Consider the following 22,352-nt stretch of genomic DNA (forward strand, 5'->3'; position numbering starts at 1 on the left):
ATGAGAGTTACAGATCAATCCTGAACTTACTTCTTGAAGAAGTTATGCGATCCACTCCTCCACCACTTCGCATGTTAAGTAAAACCTTTATGCAATAGGAGGGTTTCCGATGAAAATATACAATTAGTTTGTCCTAACCTTTGGTATTTCTTCTCAGTAACAGTAGTAAGAAAAAGTGACCCCATGTTGCTCCATTCGTAATAATAGACACATATCCAGATAAACACTTGATAGTCTGCCCTTTATAATTTAAATTCCATACCGGTTCTCAGTGAAGGTCAGGAGTACAATAAAACTTCATTAATTCAAATTTCTCTTTTTTAGAAGTGTGATGTTAGCCTCATTGTATGTCACTGTTATGAACACATTTACTAAGCAAAATATTATATTAAAAAATAAAGGAAAAAACATTAGACTGAAAAACATCATGAGATTTTTAAACATTTATTTATACTGCTTTTCTCTTAATTAAATGCAATTAGTGTTATTTACTCAGTCATCTCAAAAACAAATGAGAGCATTATAATTAGATGCCATTTCAGAATATTTGATCTACACAACTTTCAGATAATGTTTATAATTTATTTAAAACACATTTTCCTGAACTTTGTGATTGTTCAGTATAATTGCAAGTGTTTAACGATTTTTCGAGGGGATATAAGCTAGTAAATTATTACTTATTGTACTAGCTTTTTAATAATGTTCTCCTTCCATAAACTAAAGGCCACATGTCTTGGTCTTATTGGTCTACATGCCAGCAGATGTAGAGGCCCTATACTGGGAAATTTTAAAAGCTATTTTAACTAACTCATAGGGCAATGAAGAAATCATCATGAAAATTTCAAAAAGAAATATTTAGAACCAAAGTAAAATGTGCAGGATGCACCTAAAATGCACTTGAGGGAAATTTGTGACCTTAAATACTTATATTGAAAAAGGAGAGGAGCTAAAAATTAATGAGATAAGCATCCAACCTGGGAAGTTAGAAAAATAACAGCAGAATGCACTCAATGAATTAGAAGGAAGGAAATGGTAAATTAGATGAGAAATCGATACAATACATGATACATATAAAACAGAATCAACATGTCAAAAATTGGCTCTTCTTTTAAAGTATTAATAAAATGGATTTACCTGGCCAAACTAATTAACAAAAAAAGAGTAAAGGTAAATAATATTAGGAATAAAAGAAAGATATAAATATAGATGCTGAGAGATTAATAAAATAATAAAAGGGTATTATAAGTAATGTAATGGTAATACATATTATAACATAAATAAATAAAATGGTCAAATGCTTGGACAAAAGTAATTTAACAGAACGGAGTCAAGAAGAAATGGAAAGCCTGAATAGTGCAATAATCAGAGAAGAAATAGAAGCAGTAGTTAAAATCTCCCCACAAAGAGAACACCATGACCAAAGAGTTTCACTGGCAAATTCTTCCAAACATGGAAGGAATAAGTATTTCAGATGATTACAGAACAAGCAACACTTCCTAACTCACTTCATGAGGCTAGGATAAACTTGATACCAAACATTGACAAGGACAGTATAAGAAAATTACACATGGAGCCAGCCCTGATGGCCCAGCAGTTAAAGTTTGGTGTGCTCCGCTTTGGTGGCCCGGGTTCGGTTCCCGGGCTTGGACCTACCATTTGTCGGCGGCCATGCTGTGGTGGCGGCTCACGTAGAAGAACTAGGACTTACAGCTAGGATATACAACTAGGTACTGGGGCTTTGGGGAGGACAAAAAAGAGAGAGAGAGGAAGATTGGCAACAGATGTTAGCTCAGGGGGATTCTTTCCCAGCAGAAAAAAAGAAAAGAAAAGATATTTACTTCGGAAGGTAATTATTTTTTAAAAAAAGAGAGAAAATTACACATTAATTTCATTTATGAATGGACATGTACAAATCCTAAAGAAAACATTAGTAAATTCAATTCGGCAATCTATTAAAAAAGATAATACATTGTGACCAATTTGGATTGATCTGGAATGCAAGATTGGTTTAAATTTTAAAAAATTGATTAATGTAATTAACACATAGCTGATGAAAGGATAAATAATCATGTAAGCACATCTCAATAAATGCAGGAAAAGGAGCTTTACATGATTCAACACACATACAAGAAAAAAAACTTACCAAAATGGAATTGATAGAAAATTACTTCACTTGCTACAGAGTGTTTATATCCCAAACAGACTTAAAAAAAACTAACCCAGTTGACTTTTAAATATATACGAAATAGCCAAAGGCCAACGAGAGCCAATTTCCAAAGAAGGATAACAAGGTGGAGGTACTTGCCCTACCCAAAGTCAAGACTTAGCAAGTGTACACGAGGCAGTCTGGTCCTGTACAGAGACAGAGAAACTGACGAATTGAAGAGACCAGAACACACAGAAACAGACCCACGCTTACATGGGATTGTGATATTTTACAGGATGGTTACTGCCGATTAATGGGGAATTAAATGCTGTCAGAACAATTGTTTATGCAGATAGAAAAAAAGACAGAGCTGGGACCTTGCCTCACAGCATCGTCTCTGATCACCCCTGCCCTCACTTACTCGTCTTCCACAAATGTCTGTTTCTGTGAATGGCAATACCTGGGAGAAGCTACAAACCTGGGAGACATCCTTGCTTCCTTTATCCCCAGACGTCGTGTTCTGTTAATCGCCAAGTCTGGTACAAACACTGCCCCATCCTGTTACCCCTCCCGTACTGCACCAATTCCTACCATGGCTGCAGTTCTGTTACACGGCATTTCTGAGTTAGGTTCTGGTCCTATGTGGTCCCATCACACCTCGTACCCTGTTGCTGTTAGACTTATGCTATTGTAATTGCCACTGTATTTTCAGGTAAGTTTCTGAGCATTTGCTAGAAATTCCTTGAGGAAAAGTATCCTGTCTTGTTCATACTTTTATTTCCAGTGTTTAGCACTGTGTCTGGAGTATAGTAAACAATTAATAGATATTTAGATAATGCATGAATTAATAAATAAATGAATAGATATAAAGTAACTGAATTCTACAACTGAAACATCTGAAATTTGTTTATCATCTCACTCTGTTTTTTGGAGTGTTCGCCAAATATATTCTTCTTTGTCAAATAGATTTAGTTTAAGAGAATATTATTTCAGGTTGTAAAACCGCTTTTCACGCATTCTTCCTTTCTTCATATTGATTAAAGGTATTTCACTCAAGAGCAAAAAACATTCCAAGTTCATCCAGTTCTATTTTTATAGAATGATATTTCTCTGAAAGGGAACAAATCTTCCATGTTGTAAAATAACACAAGTTTTACATACTTTCAAAAAATTACTATCTTTCCTCTTTATTCAAATAAAACAGTAATTAGAATTGTCTGGAACATCTTAGGGGCCCAATACATATTTGATGAATGAATGAAAGATGAAAGGGATAAGCAGTGAGTTTTATATCTTTATATCTATTAGTTTTTATGTATCTATTAGTTTATTTTTTATTTCTAGAAATGACTCTTCTTACTTATTTACTATCAATTTTTTGCCACTTCTTTCTGAAGGAGTTTGATTGGCCAATAGAAGGACTGCTTGTTCCAAACAGCCCTCCCCTGAAGAAACCCATCTGGAAGACACCGGAGCCATGCGTGCCCTTGAGACTCAGAGTTTTGCGGAATGGAGACAAGAATAAAAACAGAGCCCTTATTGTAACCAGTCCAGACATCTCACCTGGGCGGAAAATGCAGTAAGAACGACTTGCTCATGTTTTTCATTAAATACACTCTCTAATTTCTACAGATTTTTGTCTTCTTGATTAAAGATGTTTTTCTGGGAGAATTCTGTGTTTATTTTTTAAAAAGGGCTCTCATATTGATATTTGGAGATGAAATAGATAGTAAGATTCATTTAGTTTCTATGTCAGCAACTTAATTTGAATTCTGCTGATTTAGGGTAAGCATGGGAAAAGTAATGAGTTGGAAATGAGTAGTTCTGATTAAAAAAAGTTTTATGGTCAATGTCTCTTTTGAATTGGCATTTTTGTTTGAGTTTTATTAATGTATTTTGATATAACTGAGCTCATAAATTGCTTCTTAAATATAATTTTGTAATTCCTTTTTGAAGTTATTATTATGTACAATTATTTACATTGAGATCTTTGGCATATTTAATGAATAAATATAGTTCTCAAAATATAACTTTATATAATTTATATCCTTGGCTTGAAATAACATTTTAAAAGCTTATCCTAGAAAAGCATCAATCTGCACTATAGCTTATGTTATAAGATTGGGATAAAATCTTCCCAAACAGCCAATATTTCTCCAACTTTGGAGAAAAATCACCTGCTATGTTTTCATTACATTTTATGACAAAAGGAATCATAGATCAGTGCAAAGCTCTGATGTAAAGAATGAGTTAAACACATTGTTTCTCATATTATTAGCAGTGATATTACCTCTTGACCTTTCTTTTGAGATGTTTAGAATATTTGAGGCTGCTGATAACAGTTTAATATTACTTTCTTCACGTTGATTAAATATACTTCATACATCGCTGAACAAGGAGTAACATTCAGATGGGCTGTCCACTGAACTGCCTGTAAAGATGATAAAGTAAAAAATTAATCTTCAAAGTAAAGTCAAGCCTGAAATTGAAATCTTTGACGCATACATTTCGTAATTAGCTCATTCTGCTAGGTGTAAAATGTGAGGGCCCTTAAAGTAGAATATGAATTTTTTTTAATATCCAAAGTTAGCAAATAATTTCTGTCCCTTCCTACATTTATTTTTTTCTTAGTCTGTATCTTTGTGGCTCAAAATTATGTACAGATTTTATCTTTTCACATTAATGTTTTAAAATGCATGGTTCAATCAGGTGATCCAAATGTAGTTTGAGGGCTTTGTTAATTTGGACAACTGTTCTATCAGAGTGTGTGTGGAAGTCTCCCGGGGTCTGTGCCACTGGAGTGGTGTGTCCTGGTTCATGAGATATTCACTTTGTTCACTACATGAATTAATTATTCCCAGATAATTAAAATACACTGGATACGCTGGATGCTAAAACCCTACTAAATATAGTTTAATTTTTCTTGGCTGATTCAGAAAGTTTTCTACAAGGTCAATAGCATTTTTTCCCCCAGAGCTTTATGTAAGCCCTGGTAACAGAGGGTTAAATGGAAAAAGTTTCGGCTGACGCCCAGCTCCAGAAAGCACTGTTCACATCCTGTTCTGTAGGAATGGCATCGCAGAGTTGTGCATGGTGGAAGCCCTGCTGTGCTGTTTTAATGTATCCAAGTTAAATATCTTCTCTTCCAGAAGAAGTAAATGCTAATGACATATAGGGCTACAGTACCTGCATTAACCTGAAACTTATTTATAAGAAGAAAGAGGGTTGTGCTAGGTAGTGTCTTTACAGGCAAAATCACGCTAGAATGATAAAATATACATCCATTTTAACCAAATCCTGCTCTGTAGCATGCTCTCCTTTAGTTATTGAATAATTCATTCTAGGCAGTTTTGAGGAGCCTTTGTTGTTGTTGGTTCCTCCATCTACAAAGCCAAAGGAAGATCAAACAGCATTTGATCATGACTTAGTTGATCATTATCTTAGTGGGTAACAAGATCCTGTCAATTAGTCGAGAGAATGAGTCTGTACTTTATTTCTAGATGTGACTCTGAACTCCACATTTCCCTCCCCACTCCCGAGCTGGCTGTGGCTTCTGTGCCCTCACTTGCTCTGGTCACTGTGGGCTTTCCACCACCACAGCCCCCACCACTCTGCCTTTGATTATCTGCTTCTGTCTCCAACCAGGAGACAGAGCGCAGGGGTGACGTGTTGTTCCCCATGTCTGTGCTGTCTGCTGTGGAATGTCAGGGACGGTGCATCCCAGTTAATCGAGTGTTAGGTCATGCACCACATGATTTAGGAACCACAGTAGGCCCTAAATCAGTGCTTACTGAATGAATGAATGAATGAATGAATGATGAACTATATCTGATTACCACTTCGAATGAATGAACGAACTAACAACTATATTTGACGACTATTTCTTTCATTTAATAAAATATAGAGATTCTAGAAATACACAGAACAGTTTTCTAACTTGAAAATTTGAAGAGATGTCTATTCCATTAAGCATCCTTTTTCTATGATCGTCATTGTTCATTCTTCAGTTTAATAATTTTTAGGTTTGGATTAACAACCTAAACAATATATGAATGATATATGAATAAACATATGAATATGAACAATATATGAATAAAACATCACAGGTGAAGTGAATGTAATCTCTGCATTTTCTTCGAAGTTCATAAATTTACATCTCAGAGTGCTCAGCATTCATAGAAGAGGATTAAAATATTGAAAATTTCTTATGTAAATTGCTCATAGTATAAATGTTTGTAAAGTTTAATATTTAATCGTGATAGTTTTTGAAAGCCTATTTTTTTTTTAAGAAAGGCAGATTGTTTTGGGGAGAATCATGATAAATTAAAATCTCATAATTTTTTCACATCTTTAAACAATTGAAAGATAATTGACCATATATACTGACATATCAATCAAATCTTGGATCATTTGTTTCAGAAAGGTTGACACCGAAAGGAAAGAGAATGTGAAAAACTATGTCACTAAATATTCTGAAACAGAAACAAAGCAGACTAAATTTCACCAGCTTTTGGAGAGGTAAGTACTTACTGTCCTAATGCAGAGGTGTTTTCCACTCACGTGCCTGAATGACTATGTATAACGCATAACACAAAATACATATGTACCTACATAAGAAAAGAGTTGTTAATGTAACGTTTCTGGAGTTTTTAATCTGTGAAGTATGTCAACTATGTGAGTCCATGAAACCAATGCTAATTAATACATTTTTTCCCAAAATTTGAAGGCAATTGCCCCTAGCTTCTGAACTACCAACTCTGTAAATATAAAGTATTCCCATTTTTACAAATATATTTCACAATTTTACAGGACTTTTCTTTAGTTTATATTTGTTTGAACTGAGGGCTGGGCAGTGATCTACTTTAAACCAATGTTTAAATGTTACTAACCTGTATCTTATTTGTGAAATATGTTGTAATTTTTCTTTTGATCAGTATTCTCCTTCCAAAACAAAAATTATTCCCATGGAATTTGATAACTGTTCAAAGTAGAGCATCTGGCCTAAACTTTTTTGCAAAATATATCTTGTTGAATATGAGGTGGCAGTCTTACAGAAATTAAGGGAAATTATACCATCCTTTAGTTATTTAATAATTCACGCCAGACAGTTTTAAGAGTCTTTTTTTGTTGATGTTGGTCCTTCCATCTACAAAGCCAAAAGAAGATCTAATAGCATAATAAGCCCCATTTAAAAGTATTAGATACAGAACGTTTTTGTTGATCCCCAAAGTTGCAGGCAACATGGAGTACTGGAAAGACCACTGGATTTGAGTTAACCTCAGGTTTGCCAGTAACAGGCCCGAAAACTTCAGCAAAGCACTGCCCTTCTCTGAGTCTCATTTTCCCCCTTGTGGAATGGGAGAGTTGGATGAAGAGTAAGAAGAAGGGAAGAAGGAACTGGATTCTTTTCAGTATCTGTTGTGTTCGTATCATGGGCATCAACCAGTGTTGGATGTTCTGCAGGAGATTTAAAAAAAAAAAAGGCGAGACCTTCCTTGCTCTCAGGAAACTCCTAGCTTGTTGGGAAGACAGTTTGCTTATTGAAACAGGCAGAAAGCCACCCAGGGCAGTATTTAATTGTACAGAAGTGCAAATGATCAAGGGATCATTTCATGTATAACCAGGAGGGAGAGAGAACCTTGTGAGGGCAACTGTCAGGGAAGGCCACGTGGAGAGGAGAGAAAATGAGAGAGATGCAAAAATAGAGATAAACGCAGGAAGAAGAAAGATACAAAGAGAGAAGCAAGCAGGTTCCCATAGCTTCTCGTGGGTTCTGTTACTGTTTTGGAATAAACTGGAAGCATGTAGTGGGCTCCTGGGAGGGGCGTCCTGGTGAGTGATTGGAGAGTGAAGGCTCCGCGATTGCAGAGCTGTGGCTGTCTGGGGACCGGGAGACACAGCTCCCGCCTTCTCTCGCAGGGCGTCCTGGGTGGTATAGAAACGCGTCCTCAGGGAACCAGCTCCACCTGTCGCTCCTCCACTCCAGTCCTGAGAAAGCAACGTCGGAGAGAAGACCCTGCTTTTCTGGACTCTGTGAACCCAAGCAGCTGTGTGTCCCCGCCCTGACTCCTGCTGTGAGCGTCACAGGACTTGACTTCTAGGGCCTTGGGCTCCACGTGACAGAGGAATCCTGAACTGCTCTCTCAGCATCTCAGCCGCAGTCTCCTCCCTTTGTAGATCTAATATCTCATTATTCTGTGATGATGCCCTCTCAGGAGGCCATGGGATGTAGTAACAGACCCAGAGAGATTCAGGTTTGAACTTCAGCTCTCCTGCTAAGCAGTTACGTGACCTGGGCAAGGAACTTGACCTCCAGGCTGTCTCCTCATCAGTACAATGGGCCTCTCAGAAATGGCATGAGAAGTAGGTGAAGGAGCAGACGTGAAGTGCTGTGCTTGCAGTGCTTGGTCCGTTTTAACAAAGTGTGGCTGATTCTTTGTGTGCCAGGCACCCTGCAGGTACGCCGACATTTCATCTGTACGATAGCCCTGTAAGCTAAGTACTGCTGTATCTGTCTTTCACTGATGGGGCAAATGAGGCTCAGAGAAGCTAAGTAACTTCTCCAGGGTTATGCGGCCGGTCCATGAGAGGGCTGGCCTGTGAACCCAGGCAATCTGACTCCAGACTCCACAGTCCTTGTTAGGGACCTGAGAGCCAGTTCTTCTCTCTCCCCTCCCCATTTACATTGCCTGGCGTGTGAACTAGGTAGAGGAATTAAATACAGAGGAAACAGCTTATCCCAATCCTCTCCAACCCACCTCCATGGGCCAGTCGAATTTGGCACTTTTAAAACTAGAGTTTCTAAAAAGGAAGGAAGAAAGATTCATCAACCAGCCATTCCTTCTGTTCTCTCACCTGTTGTCCTAAAACAGGACACTCCCATAGGCCAGACATTCTCCCAGGAAAATTTGTGTGGGGGCAGATAATGATGATGGTAACTCTTCTCAGGTCCTGCTGTAAATGCTTGGACTTGTAAAGATGTAGATTTGGGGAAAGTAGAAGGAATTGGGTTGGGTCTTGGGCAGCACCCAAAGAGAATCAGGCACATCTTGTGACTGGGGCTCAATCCTCTCACAGTTCCCTCCCACTCCCCTCCCATGAATGCCTGACGTGGCCCAGGCCTCACTGGCCCTTCAGCCTCCAGAGCTGTGACTTGAGAAGCAGAGATTTTCCCACTGGCTTATTTCCTTCTAAGACCCCTCAGAGAAATGGAGGGCTGAATTATCTGTTCAATTGCTTTATCTCATCTAAGGTCATAAAATGGAGAAATATTCTTCATCAGCCGAGTCTTCCTGATGAGCATAAAGTCACTTCTAATTCATTTGCTATAGACAGTAGATTCTAATATAAAGTGTACTTAGCAAGAATCTTTCACTTGTGCTCACCCGATGGCAGGGTCCTCTCAACAGCGTTCTTCAGGAAATGCTCCATCATCTCCTCTGGCTCTACTTCCTCTCCCACGATCCTACCTCTGTGTCTCTGTCCTAACTGGCTAGACAGACGTCAGCCTTTCCCACCTTCAGCCCATCTTCCAGCTTTCTGACAGTTAACTTCCTAAAGAGCAGCTCTGATAACAGCACACCTGTGCTCTAATACCTTCAGTGACTTCCGTCCGTTTACGGGCAGAGGCCATGGTCATTAGTCTAATATCCTAAGTGCTTTCAGCTGGTTCGTGGCTTCTTCTCCAGCTTCACCTGGCTCCTCCTCCTGTCCATACACTCAGCTCCAGCCATACAAAACTTCTCTGGGTCCCAACTCTTCTTGAGGAACTCCTATTCATCCATCAAGGCCCAGCCCAGATGTTGCTTCCTTCGATAAGGCTTCCCTGGAGGAATTCATTATTTTTCCTCTGTGTTCTCTCAGGATCCTGGCAAGGTGCCTATAACAGCACCCACTGCTTCATGTTCCCCAGGTTGCTGCCCTGTCTCTCCGCCTGACTGGAGAGGTTGCACCTCAGGGAACAGGGAGACTGCATCATTCATCTCAGTATCCACAGGGTCGGCCCAGTGCTCATTTGGGAAAATAATCACTGTTTAATGTCTAACCAGGCAAAAGTTCCTACTTCAAAGGGAGTTAAAGGGCTATACAGATCCCTTCTGGAGGAGGGGGGTGAGGAACTGCTTGGTGATGGGTGTGACTTTGGAGGAAGAGTAGAACCTCCACAGAAAAGGCCGAGGCAGAGGTTTCTCGCAGGAGGAAGAGAGGAGCCAAGGCCCACAAATAGGAAGTGGGGGGCACAGTGAGGAGAGGGCAACGTGCGATGGTGCGTCTGCCAGGTTCCCTGTCATGCCTGGCACCGGGCTGACTGTTTCTCAAAATCAACCCATAATTCTCACAACAACCCTGGGAAGTAAGTCATTTAGGCTCAGAGAGGTGCACTAATTTGCCCAAGTCCCACAGCTTGGAGAGGGAGATTGAGACTACAAGGGTCTGATGGGCTCCTGGGCCTGGCTCTTCACTCACAGTCCCACAGAGGGACTGGTCATGAATGATCGGGCCCTGACTTCTTTGTTTTCTCTCTTCTCTGCTGGAAGCTCTCTGTATGCAAGGTCCATGCTGTGTCTCTTGTTACAGGTGCACTGAGACTTTAAATTTACCTTCTGCAGCTCGGAGGTTGTTCAGTGAAGAAGGTCAGGAAGTCTTTGCCCTGAAAGACCTTCGGAGAGATGAACTGGTAAACACACGATGTGAACTAGAAATATTAATACTTGAATACTAGTAACAGAAAAGAGTTTTAAAATATAAGACTCTGCTTTCTGTCTTTCCTCTTATTTTCTCTCAGAATTACTGCAACTCAGCAACCGTCAGAAAGTAACACCCAGAGCTAACTCTGAGAGCTTACTGGGTGTCAGGCGTGATTTTCAGGGCTGTACATGAATTAACTCACTTAATGCTCATCACGGCCCTGTGGATGGATGCTCTCCTTATTCCCACTTTAGAGATGAGGGCAGGAATGGGGAAGACTGAATTATTAACCACTTGTGATTCCTTCCTACTCTGAAGGAAGTAGATCCTCTAACTCTTTTTGAGGCCTTTAAAATGTAGTTGTTTAATGATTTCTTACTTAATGATAATTTCATCTCTCAGAAAAAAAATCATGTCTAGTTTTTCACATACTCTATGGGGGTGGCTGGAGAAGGCTGAGAAGTGGAGGACTTGAGCAGCCCTGCTTTTTCTCCCATTTATGCAATTTGAGGTGTCAGCTTGAGGAAAAAAACCTGCCTTGATTGATGCTGAGATTCTCTACGCAGAGAAGCAAGCTTGCAGCGTGTTATCAGAACTCGACTCAGGCTCTGGGTGTAAAGACCCCTTGATAGAGTCTTCACCGAGGTCCCCAGGACCAGGATCAGAGGCAGCGGGTTGGTCCCCGGGACCAGGATCAGAGGCAGCGGGTTGGTCCCCGGGACCAGGATCAGAGGCAGCGGGTTGGTCCCCGGGACCAGGATCAGAGGCAGCGGGTTGGTCCCCGGGACCAGGATCAGAGGCAGCGGGGCAGAGGGAGAGTCTGTGCTCTTGGAATCTGGTGGATCTTGTTTGAATTCTATCACTTCCAAGTTTTTGCTTTGTTTGCTTTTAATATTTTTGTTTGTTTTTGCTGCTTTGCTTATTCATTGTTATTTTAGAAAGAATTTAGGGTGGACTGCATTAAAACACATGATACAAAAAGATAAATTTAATTATAAGATAAGTGGGTGAGGCCACCAGGGCAAAGAGAGGGGAGGGCGGACCCAGGTGTGGTTGTGGTTACGGGATCCTGTATGTAGAAATGAACCTGTCCCTGCTCTGAGCGGCCAACATGAAGGTTGAAACAGCAACAGTTACGTGATTAAGTTTGTCCATAGGAGAAAAGGAAACTTGTGGTTCAAAAAGAAGACATTTTTGAGAAAGTTTTCCCTGTAGGAAAATGTGTAATGATCAGGGAGTGGCCTCAATAAAATGCAGCAGTGAGTTTCTTTTTCTTCTTACTGAGTCTTCCTCAATATCTCACTCTATTTCTTCTTGCTTCAAAGAAATATAGATTCATTTAAACACATTTAAGAAATACATTTAAGCAAAATGTAGAAGAAAAAGTATCACCCATAATCTCAGCATCTACAAATAGCCACATTAACATTTTGGTGCATATACTACAAGTTCATTTACACCAGGGGTTGTCAAACTGTTTCTGTGAAGGGTCGGATAGTAAATCTTTATAACACTGTGGTGTCTATTGAAACATCGGCTCTATTGTTGTGGCGCAGAAGCAGTCACAGACGAGGAGTAATGAGTGGGCATCACTGTGTTCCCATAAACTTCATTCACAAAAACAGGCAGCAGGCCAGACTGGGCCTCAGCCATAGTTTGCAAACCCCCGATTTATACCTACCTACCCCGTCCCTCGATCCCTCCCTCCCTTCCTTCTTTTCTTTAGAAAAATATATATTTTTTTAACTTTTTATTTTGAAATAATTATAGATTCAAAGGAAGTTGCAAAGATAGTATGGAGAGGTACTTTGAGATCCATGGAAGTTGTTGTGTTTGTCAGTAGTTTGTGCCTTTTTATCCCTGAGTATTATTCCATGGTGCCAAAGTTTGTTTAACCATTCACCAGTGGGACGTTTTGATTGTTTCCAGTTTGGGCTGTTACGGGTAATGCTGCTGTGTACAAGCGTACACTGGATCAGACGCTCATTTCCTTGATAGGTGTATGTTTCATGTGGAGAACGTTGGATCAGTCCTGAGCTGTCCATTGCTCAGCAAAAGAGGCAAATCTTCCTGAGGAACTTGGCATCAGATGTTTCCAAAATTCAAACCTTCTGCAGGACACGTAAGACAGAGGGTAAGCACCGGAATTATTTACCTTAATATGTACAGCCAAAATAAAATACTTGATGATATTGCTTTTTTAAAAAAATCCAACAGGTCATATTTCACCCCTGCATCTTGCTGTTTAGCTCTTTGAACTTAATTTTTATATTTAACAGAGTTGTGTATTTTAATTCCCACTATACTTTGGATGTGCAAAGAAAACATAATTTCTTTATGTTGTCTTTAGCAGATCGGGCCTTCTTTGTGAGCCCCAGGTACCCCATCAAGGAAAACATTAACTGTCCAGTCAGGTGTAGGTTTTGTCCCACCCATTAATTTAACTGGTCCCTTTTGGAGGGCTTTCAGGTTTCCTAGTGTCCAGAGTCCCGCTTTAGTTCCCCTCCAGGATAGAAGGAAAGAACTTGGGGTACAGATCCTCTTGCTTTCTGGGCCCTGCCAGCTAAGGTCCACGGCTGGGTGGTGGTGTCCATTCCTTTGGTCCAGACCATGCTTTGGGTGGGTGTGCTTCCTGTCTGCCTCAGCCTCCCCTTGCTCCCTCTGGCCCTCTGCAGCCTGGGTGTGGCTGGGCAGCCATCTCTGCACGTCTTTGCTACAGACCCTTGGCCTCTGCTTGGCAGACCTTCTGGACAGCCCCCCAGCATGGCTCTCAGTGAATCCTGGGTCACGGCTGCATCCCCAGAAACAAGACCCAGGTTCACGTGGCTGGGCCTCAGACTGGAGCGGCGAGGGCAGCTCGGGAGTGACTTGTCACAGTGCTCTGAATGATGGACAGTGCCTCAGCGTTTCCTTGCTACAGTCAAGATGCCCAAAGTGAAGCCTGAGGGAAATCAGATGCCCAGTGCTGGTTTTCTGCCTCCCTCTGTCTTCCCCCTCAAATCCCCTCAGGCCCAGAGATGGTGGGTTTTCTCCAGGTCGACCCTGAGGTTAAACCCTTGATATGCTAAATGGGAGCTAACAGCATTTGGAAAAACCCCCACTCATGACGGTGTCACCCTGACTTACGCGGTCGTGGCCATTGTCTTAGGGAACATGCTGGGCTTGAATGTCAGAACGTCTTTGTGCTTCTGCTTTCCTTTGTAACATTTCTCATCTCCTCGTGGTCTTCCTCCTCCCCTCGAGGCTGCACCAGGAACCAGGACACAAAGGCCCAGAGAAAAATCATTAGTATAATTTAAATAATTACCCTATTGCGTATATTGAGCACTGTATGGTAAGCTTTGCACGTGTCTCTCAAGGCATGGGGGACTTTCACTGAAGAGTTTGGGATCCCAGAGAATGTTCTAGAGACCTATATCCAAAGACTGTGGCCCATTTAAATAGTTAGAATTTACAATGACTTACGTATTTTTGGACAGACCTATTTTTAGTACTTTTAACAAAGAATATCCTGAGAGGAAAGAATCTACAAAAATCAAGTGAAATCCAACTTATTAGTTTAAAGAGCAACTATCGATTACTCCTAGAATTTGTTTTCTTATACCAAATAGCTGGAAATTTTCTGTGTTTTTCTTTATCATGTGTTTTCAAATTCCTAATTCTCTGCAATCACAACTCATGTGTCCCTGCAATGTTTGCATTTCTGCTCAGCTCTTGTTTTAGAAGTCCAGAGTGACATTGTTTCTGGAGCCAAGCTTGCTGTGCAGAAACCTGTAGCAGTTTTTGGAGAAGAGAAGCAAATTAGAGAACCAGCAGAAAAGCAAATGCAAAAAAATGCTGTAACAATGGAAAATGCTTCCAGCACAATTCTGTAAGTAATCAATGTGGCCAGAAAAGCTACCTGGTTGCTATATGAACTCAGCTCGTTAGCTCGATGGCAGCCCGGAGCCCATGCAGGGAACCCACGCCAAGCGTGTGACACGATGTCAGGCGAAGAGCTGGTAGTTAATTGGTTTCTTGGCAAAAGGATAGAGCTAGAGCTTCAGTGTTCAACCATCACAATGATCTACTTTCAGTAATTTTGTTACAATGTTACTATTTTTAAAAGGCTAGAATCTTAGAAATGCAGACATTTGTGTGAAGAATTCATCATGTTCTGTTTCCATAAACGTGGACTTCAGAAAGCGTTAAGCCTCTTCCCTGATGCAGGTTCAGGTTGGACGAGTGTGGATATGTAGTTATCATCCAGGATCTCTGAAGCAGCTTTCCGACTGGTCCTTATCTCCAGGATCTCCTCCTTCCAGTTCACCTCCGAGTTCCGTCTTGTTATCCATCTCCAGTTGTCTTTCTAAAACACAATCGTTTTCTGGCAGTTCTTCAGTTGCTTCCTATCGAAGAAAAAATGTTTATTGGAATCCCAAGCCCTTCTGACCCTGGTCTAGGCCGTCATTGACCCTCCTTTGTACCCTGTGCTCGCCTCCACCCCACGCTTTTTCTCCTGCCACATGAACTCCAAGCTCCAGCTTGGCACCTACCGGCTGCCCCCTGAATGTGGCATCCTCCATTTACGTACTATCGCGGGCTCTGAGCCTTGCATTTGTGTCTCTCCACCTGAGCGCTCAACCTGCTGTCCTCATCTGTGGAGTGATTCTTCATCACTGAAATCAGTGAGGGCAATGATTGCACATAGCAATGTTTCCCCACCCCAACAACCAGCAACCCGGGAATTCCTCGAGGGCAAAAACCCTGTCATGTGTGTTCTGTGAAGAGCAGAGAAACTGACTTGAATCATTATTTACTGACTAATTGAAGGAATTATTGAATGAATTATAAAATCAAAAGTAGCTGGTCAATTACCATTGCAATAACTATGAAAATTAATTTATATATCATTGTTACAAACTGTTTTAAAAGACTGTTTCTATTCTCAGTTCTAAAAAGATCAACTATTGTTTTAGGGAACCGAACATCCTCATTTTGCTCAGTGATTCATCTGGTCCTGTGTCCTGACACTAACAAAGGCACCAGAGGCCTCATTCAGAGAAAAAGACTGGACCTCTGCGGTGCCTTCCTCAATGGTTAGGGAGTTGACCACGAACTTTCCTAACATCCCCTTTCATTCTTCTTCTAAAGGAATATATCATCTAGTCTCTCGGTTATTAGACTGCACTTAAAAAAATACTAAACAGAAAGGAAGAAAAAAGAAAGAACATCTTTGAGAGCAAAGATCCACATTGTTCTGATTCATAGATTTCATCAAGGCCGGGAGTCCTTGAGGTAAAAGTGATTGAGTCCACTCAGAACATAGTGCAGGAATCTCCTGCACAGTCCAGGCCCTTTTGATACAATCTCTTCTTGAATACTCCTAGTAACAGGGAGATCACTGTTGCACAAGGCAGCCCATTCTAATGTTGAAATAATTATTTAGAACATCTCCATCCTACGATTTCATCTGTTTCTCTGTACTATGTCCTATTCCTCGTTTACTTAAAAGTCCTTAAAATATTTGATGCTCACCATCATCAGCCCACTGGGTTATCTCTTTTTCAGGCTGACTTTCACTGGTTCTTTGAACCACTTCTATGACTTGATCCCAATCATCTGACATTAGAAAGTCTGTCAGATTTCCCTGGACTTCCTTAGGTAGGTTTGTTGGGAGGTTTTCACATGTTTAAGAAATGGGATAACTTAAGAAGAGACATCCGTAGAGCAAGGGGCCAGAACATAAATCTGGAAGGAACCCTTTTGATAGTCGGGTTCTATGTAAAGATTTCTAGTAAAAGCAATAAGAAGCAAAATGGAAAAGAAACTCTGGGAGCACTAACCCCCGCTGTGATCCTTGATGGAAGACAAGGCTCTCCGAGCATGGAGCTCGGGAACTGTCTCATTTCCTCCTGTACCACCGGCGGGCCCCGCCCCTCGTCAGCTTGTCTCCCACTGCCTCCGTCTCGCTCACTGCACACCTGCCACTCGAGGTCCTCTGTTCCTCACATGAGCCAACACACTCTTACTTCAGAGTCCTTCCATTTGTTCTTTTCTCTGCCCGAATGCTGTCCCTCCAGGTCCTCTGATGGCGGGCTCCTTCCCGTTGTCCAAGGCTCAACTCAAACGTCACCTCTCAGCGGAGCCTTCTCTGACCTCGTTGCTAAAGTGGCCCCACCCACCCAGTCCGTATCTATCACAAGATCCTGTTTTATGCAGGATGCACTTACGACACTTACCTTGTTTGTTTATTCATTTACTTGTCTGTTCTATCTTCTTCCCAGTAGAACACAAGCTCCATGAGCCCTGAGAACTTATTTGTTTTGTTCATCCCTGTATCCCTGACATTTAGAACTCTGTGCCTATCATAAAATGGATGTTCAATAAATATTAGTTAAAGAAAAGAATGACTAACTAATGATGATTAGTTCTAAGAGTGAATGAATGGACAAAGGAAAGAATGAATAAAGTAAGATGGACTTTAAAATGGCTAAGATTGACTTGACTGTACTTCATTTGCCTGGAAGCCCAAGAGCATATAGATAAATTCCAAGTTAGAAAATGAAACATCTAGATATGGGGGAAGAATGTTGTTTACACCCTGCTAAATATGTTAAAACTACGAGTGACATTTTTTTCCTCTTTTCCTCAAGGAAATGGAGTTGGTGGGAAAGCTATGTTTTTTATTTTCGACACAAGATGGCACTGTTGTTTTTTAACTGTTACTGAGATTTTTGACTTGAGAAGCTGCTTGTGCTGCAGTCCTGGTTACCCACCAATTTCGGATCCGCGTGTAGCACTTTTGTTACGTTTGAAAAGTGTATGGTCTGCCCTGGTAACACAGCAGTTGTCCCTGAAGGTTTTGGAATTTGATATTGTAGAGCGTTACCACAGCGCCTTGCCCATCGCAGCCCCCACAGAACCTGATTGGCACATTCGCGTGTTTGGAGGGCAGAAATATGCTTGCTTCTCTGCCTGTGTAATTATCCTGCTTTCAGCAGAGCAGTTCCCATGTTGTGTCAGGATTCCATGGAAGGCCAGCGTGCCCCGGACAGTGGTCTGGAACTTGATCCAGACAGGTCTGTACGGCGGCTATGCTCCCGTGCTCATCTTCATCTCAGTAAGAAGCCAGAGGCCGGCTCAGTTATTCAGACTATGACTGTTTACTCTCAGTGTTTTAGTGCATTATTCTCTGTCAAAAGCTGGTGTGTTTTTGCCAGTGCTATTTGAGTCTCCTTAGATTTCTCTGTTGAGAGGAAAAGTTAAGTTAATTAAGATTGCTTTAACATTGTCTAGTGAGTAAACTTTATGGAACGCAGTAATCTAGGCTGTGCTGTTCCAGACAGAGTTATGACCCACTTACCGGGTAGGCAGAAGCAGTCGCATTATACATTTGTTATGAATTTCTTAAACTCCTAAGTAGTCTTAATCTTATAATTTTTGAGATATAATACATAACTTCATTCTCTTCTGAGTAAATATAACAAAAAAGAATGCTATTTATTATGTGATTGGGGAATTTTATTTGTAGCCTCATATTAGAAGACCTAAATTATGCATTAGGAGGGTGTGGATTTACAGTGTTAGGCACCATTATGGCAATATGATTTACAGATCCACAATATCCTTCAGGATAGGATCAGACCACACCTCAGAGAAGTTCTGTGGGTGTAAGTCAGAATGCTTAGACTTGTGTTTGCTTCTGACCTTGACAGGGATTCGCACGCGAGAGCCCATCTCCAAGTGGAGGCCCGTCACCCCCTTGTCAGGTACGCCTGGCAGGAAACCTCGCGTAGCTGTGGCGAGCATGACGGTCCTCCAAAGAAAAGGGAAGAAGAGCTCTTTGACAGTGTAGAACCACAGAAGAAACACAGGTAAGAAGTTGCAAGGGATTCTGTTGGAGATTTCTACTAGGTCTTAGATTTGCTCACTTGAGGGCAAAAGGATTCCTGAGGGTTTGCATTACTGTTAGCTGCTGTTTACATCAGCATACACATTTTTGTCTTTCTTGTATTTTTGACTGAAGTGTTGCAGGTATTGTGGGAAGGCCCTTCTTACCTTAGCTGTACTGTAATTTCTCATTCAGTGTGTGTCTTCTCTGTGGAGACAGTGAGCTCACCCATCTTTGCCCCTGAGGACTTAGCATGGAGCCTGTATATCTGTTGAAGGAATGTGTGAATGAATTTATGAGTAAGCATCTAAGATGCCCTGATGTCTTTAAGAAATTAGTAAAATGTGATTTCTTCCTTTTTAATTTTATTTGTTTCTGGTTAATGTCCAATGAAATGACAGAAGTCTATAATATTTTGTATTATTCCATAATCTTTAGACATGTGCTTAACGTTGTAGCAGTTTATATGAATTAAACAATTTTGGCATTTCAACATTTAGCATTAGTCTGTGCACATAGTAGGGACTTAATAGATTTTTATAAATTAATTTAATTGCTGATGCATTGTGATGGTTAATATGTTTAAGTCTGCTTAATGCCTTAAGATCCTTGAGTAAGAGATTGCTTTAATGAACTCACTAGCATATCATTTTCTTTTATGATATTCTATGAGTTGTTCAGGAAGAATGAAAACCGTGCAGAATTGAATTCTCTTCACCAGGGGTCCTGTGGAGAGAGGGTAGAAACGGCCCTGCTCTGAGCGGAGCCCCTTCGTTGTCCTCTGCTTTGATTCTGCACGCCCCTCTCCTTCTCCTCCCTCTTTTCCCTCTTTAACTAAATTATCTCTTCAACTGAACTCCTTTTTTCTTTGCTGATGAATTTCTCATACTCTCTTGAATAAACATTTACTTCTGTTACAAAATGCACTCAGACTTCCACGTTTTACGTTGGCCCGGCAGGGCAGGGCAAATAGCATGGCTGGTGTCGCGGTGGCCCTGCCTCCCCATTAGAGGTGAATGTGGTCCACGCGGTTCTCTCGCCGGCAGAACTTGCAGTCTCCAGCACATCGGTGTAGGGGACATGTTTCTGCCACTAATGGGATTCTCTGTGTCTCAGCCGTTCTCCAAGGCAGAGTCAACTGCAGAGGCTTTGCCACCAGCAGTTTGAATACAGAGACGGGCGAATTATAAGCCAGGCGGCTCCTCAGCTAGTCGTGGGGGTGCAAGGTCCTGACCTACATGCAGGCATGGAGGTGGTCTTGGTGGAGAAAAAAGCGGATGATAGTCGTCAACGCTGGATGCACAAGGAAGACAGCAGGTAAGCCCATTCGATTTGGGGGTTAACATATCAAAAGGTGAATGGGCACCTAGGAGATCCACATGATCCTCAGAGCAGGCAGTGTACATTTGAGGACTTTGGATTTTCTGTTTAACATGGCCAATAATTCTTATCCTACTCAAGGTGAAGAAAGAGTGAAATCAAATTGAACCTCACTCAGAGTCCTCACACAACTTCTCCACTGTCGATTCAGATAAGAAATGTGAAATCGACCTCCTGGGCTCATGGTGTTAACTGGGCATTGAGGTCAAGAGAAAACTGGACTCATCTAATTTTATTCTTATGATATGAAGGGATCAACTAAGACTCCAAAAAGTCCCCATTTTTAGAAGTTTGCAGTACTTGTCATTAACTCAATCTCCTGCCCCCCTCACCCCCGGCAAGCCCTCTCTCCCGCCCCTACTTCCGTCAGATAACCAGCTGATATGGCTCACACGCTGAAGGAGGATTCTTACCTTAACAAGTACATCATCCCAGTCGGATGGGTGGCCCTTGTTTGGATTCAGATTCAGGCCGACCACTGTCAGTAGGTTATTTCTGAGATAATCAGAGGAAATTTAAAACAGTCCACTTACCAGATGTAAGTCTTGTTAATTTTGTTGGTGTCATAATGGTTTAATGGTTATGTTAAAAAACAGAAAAGTCTTGATCACTTAGATAAATATTGTAGTATTTACAGATAAAAACTAAGAGATATCTCAAATTTGGTTTAAAATATTCTAGCAAAAGCAAACATTTTTAAACTTGGGAGGAGGGAGTGGATGAAATAAGAATTGGCAGAATGTTGATAGCTGTTGAGTCCGTAGAGGTTTCTTACACATTTCTCTCTGTTTTGTGCATGTTCGAACATTTCTTCAACATGGAGGAGAACAACTCCTTGGGTTTTAGATTGGTTTACATTGGTTTGCTTCAAATTCTACCATTTGTGTTACATGGTGGAACTTCAGGGGCCTCTTCAATCTCTTGAAATACTGTACAAAATGTGTGTTTGTGTATCTGTGCAATATATATATATATATATTTTTTTTTTTTTTCTGGGAAAGAGCTATGATTTTCATTGGATTCTCAAAAGGTGTGTAATGCAAAAGGCTTAGGAGTCGCTGCCTTGAGAGAGATCTCATGAGCTTCAGCAGGCGGCAGCAGCAGCCCCACATAGGCAGGAAAGGAGCTAGCCTTACTCTATTCTCTGTCTGAGATAAGCAAAGCCGCCAGCGAGGAACAGTTGCTGGGCTTGTCTTAGAGAAGGCTGAAAAGCCAACGTGTAGGCAGACTTGTGTGTTCCTTAGCCCCATTAATCCTCGCTAAGCTGTCTTTACAATGGGGAGCTGGGAAGTGGGTTTTTGTCCCTGAGAATGGTCTGCCATCCAGAACCAGAATTCATTCCTGCAACTGCAGAGGGTTATGCTTGGGGCAGTGTTTTAGGTGCTGGCCCTTTAGGAAGAACAAGACAGATAAAAATCCCTGCCCCTACGAAGCTAGTGCCTCCCCTCTCTACCTTTCTGGAACTTAGCAATCCATCCACTGCCTCGGCTTTCTGTATTACGGTTGAGGTCCCTCCTGAGCTAAGCTAGAGTTGGCGCATGGCTGATGACTGGGGTGGACACACATGGGAACGAGAGAAGTGACCCTCAGGTAGGAGGAAGCCAGGCTCAGTGATGAGTTTAAGTCAGGAACGCTTGGTCGTTGGAAGACAGGCGAGTGTCTGTCACTGGTTTTGTTTTTCATCCCGAGTGCTGTGGAGAAAGCAAGAGGAGAGGAGGGCTGTTCAAGTAAAAGCAGAAAGAGAAGTTTGCCTAAAACCCTGTGAAACATTGGACCACGACCGGCACTGCTTGGCAAATCTAACCACATGTAACAATAGAGAGGAGAATGGTCTCTTCCAATGTTCTTCCACTTTCCAGAACACTCTCCAATGTTGTCATCGTGAGGCCTCGCATGGCGAGCCGTAGAAGAGAGGGACAGTGGGTGGGAGATGGAGGTATTGATTTATCCCTGGTCAGAAACGTGACAGTCCAGAGAGAAGAGGTGGAGCAGTGGAGGGGATGGACAATGAACAGAATTGCTCACGAGCACACGGGTCACAGTAGAGGGACTCCCACCAGCGCTTGGGCAGGAGAGGTTTGCAGAAGTCCTGGTGAGTAGGTGTGGGTGCGATTCAGAGGAATATGTGTCCTATGGCAGAAGTGTGTCTGCAGTGACGGTAATTCTGAGCTTTCTTCTACATTTTCCCTTGGCATTTTGCTTTGTTCTCTTTCATGTAATTGAATATTGAAACCTGTTTGTTTTGATGAGCTGGTGAGGCCTAGAGAA

The 22,352-nt window shown here is 41.5% G+C and overlaps 1 protein-coding gene across 1 annotated transcript in view; it reads left to right on the forward strand.

Moving 5' to 3' along the window:
* Positions 1–22,352, forward strand: part of DCDC1 (doublecortin domain containing 1) — a 392,270-nt gene that overhangs the window by 328,778 nt on the left and 41,140 nt on the right. The window contains exons 20-26 of the mRNA XM_087433962.1: positions 3,544–3,725; positions 6,566–6,664; positions 10,721–10,820; positions 12,830–12,965; positions 14,543–14,702; positions 18,529–18,687; positions 19,821–20,021. Coding sequence (XP_087290088.1) covers positions 3,544–3,725; positions 6,566–6,664; positions 10,721–10,820; positions 12,830–12,965; positions 14,543–14,702; positions 18,529–18,687; positions 19,821–20,021 — 1,037 coding nt within the window. The remainder of the gene's footprint in view (positions 1–3,543; positions 3,726–6,565; positions 6,665–10,720; positions 10,821–12,829; positions 12,966–14,542; positions 14,703–18,528; positions 18,688–19,820; positions 20,022–22,352) is intronic.

This window comes from Ceratotherium simum, chromosome 7 (genome assembly GCF_057802395.1).
Source record: "Ceratotherium simum simum isolate JZ-2026a chromosome 7, ASM5780239v1, whole genome shotgun sequence".
Lineage (NCBI taxonomy): Eukaryota > Metazoa > Chordata > Mammalia > Perissodactyla > Rhinocerotidae > Ceratotherium > Ceratotherium simum.